Source organism: Podarcis muralis, chromosome 16 (assembly GCF_964188315.1).
Source record: "Podarcis muralis chromosome 16, rPodMur119.hap1.1, whole genome shotgun sequence".
In the NCBI taxonomy this organism is placed as follows: domain Eukaryota; kingdom Metazoa; phylum Chordata; class Lepidosauria; order Squamata; family Lacertidae; genus Podarcis; species Podarcis muralis.
Window position 1 is genome coordinate 5589163 of NC_135670.1, and position 4995 is coordinate 5594157.

At 45.3% G+C, this 4995-nt stretch overlaps 1 protein-coding gene across 1 annotated transcript; it reads right to left on the bottom strand.

Moving 5' to 3' along the window:
• Positions 1–750: 750 nt before the first annotated feature.
• On the bottom strand, positions 751–1521 carry LOC144325871 (uncharacterized). The gene has a single exon (XM_077920658.1). It carries the CDS (start codon positions 1519–1521, stop codon positions 757–759), a length of 765 nt encoding a protein of 254 aa, XP_077776784.1. The 3' UTR covers positions 751–756.
• Between the last annotated feature and the right edge of the window lie 3474 nt (positions 1522–4995).

Here is a 4995-nt window from a genome sequence, read left to right on the forward strand (position 1 = left end):
AATTTTATTTATGCCAAGGAAAAGAAAAACAGGAAAAGCACAGAACTTCATTGCAGGCAGATAATGTTCAGGCACCAGTGGTCCAGATATGGTCCACTAAGAAATGTTCACACTTCTCTGCAGTGGGCACAGTCTTTAGGTTTTCAGGATCACTCAGGGGTTGATGGAGTGAGAAATGGTACATCATTTTCAGGATGTTTTCAAATTTAGAAGAAGACATTGATGGAAAAGGCTATTTATGTGGTTTGGTATCAGGACCATCAGTCAGTTGAGGACGGCACCTGCAGCTTTCTTCCCTCTCACCATCTGGAAGGAAGAACCTTCTATGTAGATGATGAGCTCATCAATAGACATGGCCCAGAAGAGGCAATTACCACTCTATGCTTTCCTGATGTATTGCATTATTTTTTGGGTGGGTGGGGGGTTTGAATTTCTAGAGTAAGCTGCTTTGAGAGCCCAGCTTGGCTACAAATTGATGCATTAATTAATTAATTAAAATAAATAAATAAATAAATAAATAAATAAATAAATAATAAGCTTCCTTTGTTGTGGTTGCTCTTGCCAGCCACTACGCCCAACAGCATCTCTCTCTGTAACATTCTTGGCTTTGTGTATTGTAGTTGCAGAGACAGGGTGATTTGGAGCCCATCTGATGGCTTGGAACAGGCAGGCCTTCTTCAGTATCTTTCCAATGGCGTAGAAGACCTCCTCCTCCATCCACCTGAAGATGAACCCCTTGGCTCAGCACATACTTTCCTATGAGCGGCATCCCGGCTCAGAACATACTCCTCTTCCTCTTCCACATCTTCCTGAAGATCGAACGCTGGACTCGGAACACACTGATCCCCCAGAGGTTTGTGGCCGTCTTGAAGACCTTCCACATCCAGGCTCAGAACACACTCCTCGTCCTCCTCCACATCCTCCTGAAGACCCAGCACACCCTGCTCCCCCAGAGGTCTGCAGCCCTCTTGAAGATCTGCCACATCCAGGTTCTGCGCATACTGCTCGTCCTCTTCCACATCCAGGCTCAGAACACACTCCTCGTCTTCCTCCACATCCTCCTGATGAAGCAACTGGCTGGGCACAAGCCCCTCCTTGCCCACCTCCGCATCCACCAGCAGATCCACCTCCGCATCCACCAGCAGATCCACAGCAGAATGACTCTTCATTAGAATAGTGCCCCCCTGTATTTCCATCGCACGAATCGCCTATTGGACGCCCCCAGTAATCACGGGGTCCTCCCGAAGGATTGTGGACACAGCAGGTCACTCTTGGGTTTCCCCCTTGTCTACAGGTGGAGCGCCGATAGCCGTAGCATCGGTAATTGTGGCCTCCTCTTCTCGGTACATCATCCCTGCGGTTGCAACCGGTGACACAGGCTGTGTTTACAACATAGCGAAATGGTTTGCGGCGGTTGTCCAACCAGGATCCAGCTGGGTCATACCATGTTGAATTCAGATTGAACCAGGGTTCTCTCCCAGAAGAGTAGATAACTCTATCGTTACACCTTTCTTCACACATCTGAAAACATGGGGGGGGGGGGACAACACCTCATTAGATCAGAAACACAGATTTCTTCTCTTTCCCTGAACCACCAAAATTATGTATCTGTCGTTGTCTTCTATGTCCATCTATTCTTGAATTACAAGTATATGATGGAAGTGCATGGATGATGTTTCAAGTATAAAATAGCTAACTTTGCTCTTAAACATGGAGAGAAGGTTAATCAGTCTTCCCCAATGGGAAGGTGGAGCTCTTTAGATCAGGCTGGGAGGACCTGGTGTTCTTCAGATGTTGTGAGTACTCTGACACCCTCCAACCCCAAACAACATGGTCAGTGATCAAAGATGGTGGAGGTTGTAGTCATAAGACCACAGGCTAGTGGCCCTTGTAGTTCTATATCCAGTTCTAACATTGGCCAACCAATGCTTATGGAAAGCCCACAAGCAGGAACTGAGAGCAACCCCACTTCCTGTAGTTTGTCATCTAACAACATCTTGAGGTCCACCAGGTTCTCCACACCTCATCTACCCACACAGTTGAGGGCTGATGTGGTCCTGTTCTGCTTGTGCCCTTCATGGAGGCACCTGGCTTTTCACCTTTTGGAAACAGATTTGCCTGTTATGTCAGGCAATCTCTAAACTGGTTGCAGAAGGGGAAGCAGGTGTATAATGAAGGTGCCAGGCGAACTTCCCGGGGGAGGGCATTCCACCAATGGGGAGTCAATACAGGAAAGGTCCGTTCTCATTTTGCCACACTCCGGACCTGTCATGGAGGAGGCACACCAAGAAGGGCCTCAGAAGATAATCTCAGGGTCTAGGCAGGTTCATATGGAAAGAGGTGGTCCTTGAGATATTGTGGTCCTGAGCCATTTAAGTTCCACCTTAACCTGTGGAAGTGTACAGCTTCCTTTTCTGTCTCGAGGACTAAGCATTCCTGTCACCCACCCCCCTCCAATCTCGTCCAGAGTGCATATAATAAACAAATCCACAACAGGAATCCCTGAATGGAGTCCTTCCTCATTTATCTGGGATCCTGATTCCCAACCCATAGAAACATAGTGTAGGACCTAAAAGGTAACTAGCACTGATACAGAAAACCCACTGCTTCAGGGCATCCATCCATCCATTGTTTCAAAACCTCACACACCACCATCTGAGTCCACTGTCAGACAGCTTGTACCATCAGAGGGTTCTTTCTAATAAGTAGTCAAAATCCTATTTCTTATAACTTGAACCTATTCTTTCAAGTTGCTTTGAGCAACAGAAAGCATCCTCTGGAGTCCCAGCACTGACAAAATAGCCCTTCAAATATTTGGAGATGGTGATCATATTGCTCTCTTTGTTCCCATCTGTTCTTTCCTGATATCCTGATGGTGTAGTCCCAATCTGAACTACAGGATTCTAGTTAACACTGATAGCAGAAGTCTAGAACCTCACTCAGGGCAAGTGAAGACACAAGCACCAGCAGAATCTGACTTACCTTAACAAGTGGGGAGAAGACAGCTGGTGAAGAGGCAAAGGCCAGTGAGTGAATGAGGACTCCTGGATAGAGAGGCCCTTTTATATGGTTCCAAACAGTCCTCCTCCCTATAGATGATACAGGAGTCGGGGAATGGTGGGTCAGTCCAAAACCATGGACCCAAGGAGACCATGTCTGCATACTACAGCAGCCTCATTTGCACCTGATCCTTGACACGTTATGTAACCATAATTCGATGGATCAAGATACATCTAATTAGTAGTCACACCAGTTCCATGATACAGATGATAAAGCATGTGCCTTCTATAAAGATCAAAGAGCTCTTTGGGAAATGCTGGTGACAGTGGATGCTGGTGACAGTGGTTGGATGGTAGCCCTAATGACTCAGAGATGAAGCTGTAGGAGATCAATGTCTCCACATCAGCACCAGGCAGAACCATGCTGAGCTCCTTGCCACACAGATTTGTAGTACCCCGTGCCTGCAGATAAATGGATTATTCATCACTGCTCATGTGGATTGAGATTTGAAGAATGGGAGTTCTCCAGGGTGGCTCATTTATATGGATTTTCAGCGGGTCACTCTGATCTCCAGATTTGCCTTTCCCAATCTGCTGCCCACCCTGATAATGTTGGATTCCCATCATCCACAGCCATCATAGAAATAGGTGAAGGATCGTGGGTATTGAAATCCAATAACATTTGGAAGACCACGGGGTCCTAATTCCTAAATCAGACAGCGCACATCTAGCTAGTGATATTTTTAGGTAATTTCAGACTTTGAGCTTAATAGTGTTATGGTGGGTGAGGGGAGATCTTTAGATCAGGAGCGGTGAATCTTGTGCCTTGTGGATGTTGTTAGACTTCAACTCCCTTCAGCCCCAAACAGTATGGGCAATGGCCAAGGGTGATGGAAGTTGTGGTTCAAACAATCTGGTGGGCATCACATTGGCTTTCACTGGGCTAAACCTGTGGAGGGCTTTGGTATCTGTGGTCCTCTTTATATGACTCCAACTCCTTTGACCCCTGGCCATTGGCTGTCTTGCTCAGGGCTGATAAGAGTTGGAATCCTACAGCTGTAGTAGGGACATAATCCCTATGTTCCTGGGATAAACAGTACAAATGTATGCAATGATGTATTGCGATAATTTTAGACTCCAAACTTCATGGTTTTATTTATTTTTTTAGTTTAGAGCCTTAGTCATCATGGACATAGGTTAGGGTGTCTGTGTCTCTTTGTGTGTATATGTACACACTCTAGTTAGAAGGATATGGGCATTTAAATGATAATAACCATCCAAAACACATAATAGTTCAGCTTGTTAGAGCATGGGACAGCTGCATATTCCTGAATTGATGGGAGTTGGACTAAATGATTCTCAAGGTCCCTTCCAACTCTACAGTTCTATTATTATAAATAACAACGGGTTAACATGCTATTGATTATATGATATATTCAGGGTTGTTTTTTCCATAGTTGTTTTTTCCATAGTCATAATTATTTTTATAATTACTCCACCACTCTGCTTAGAAAGATATGGGCACTTTATGAGTGTTAAATGATAATAACCATCGAAAGCACGTAATAGTTCAGCTTGTTACAACATGGGTAGGCAAACTAAGGCCCGGGGGCCAGATCTGGCCCAATTACCTTCTAAATCCTGGAATCAGCGTGTTTTTACATGAGTAGAATGTGTGCTTTTATTTAAAATGTATCTCTGGGTTATTTGTGGGGCATAGGAATTTTTTTATTTTTATTTTCAAAACACAGTGGTACCTCGGGTTAAGTACTTAATTCGTTCTCGAGGTCCGTTCTTAACCTGAAGCACCACTTTAGCTAATGGGGCCTCCTGCTGCCGCCACGCCGCCAGAGCACGATTTCTGTTCTCATCCCGAAGCAAAGTTCTTAATCTGAGGTACTGTTTCTGGGTTAGTGGAGTCTGTAACCTGAAGCATATGTAACCAGAGGTACTACTGTATAATCCGGCCCCCAAAAGGTCTGATGGACAGTGGACC

What these genes read in the sequence shown, in the direction of transcription:
- LOC144325871 (XM_077920658.1), bottom strand. Translation starts at nt 1,521, where the DNA reads ATGTGTGAAGAAAGGTGTAACGATAGAGTTATCTACTCTTCTGGGAGA.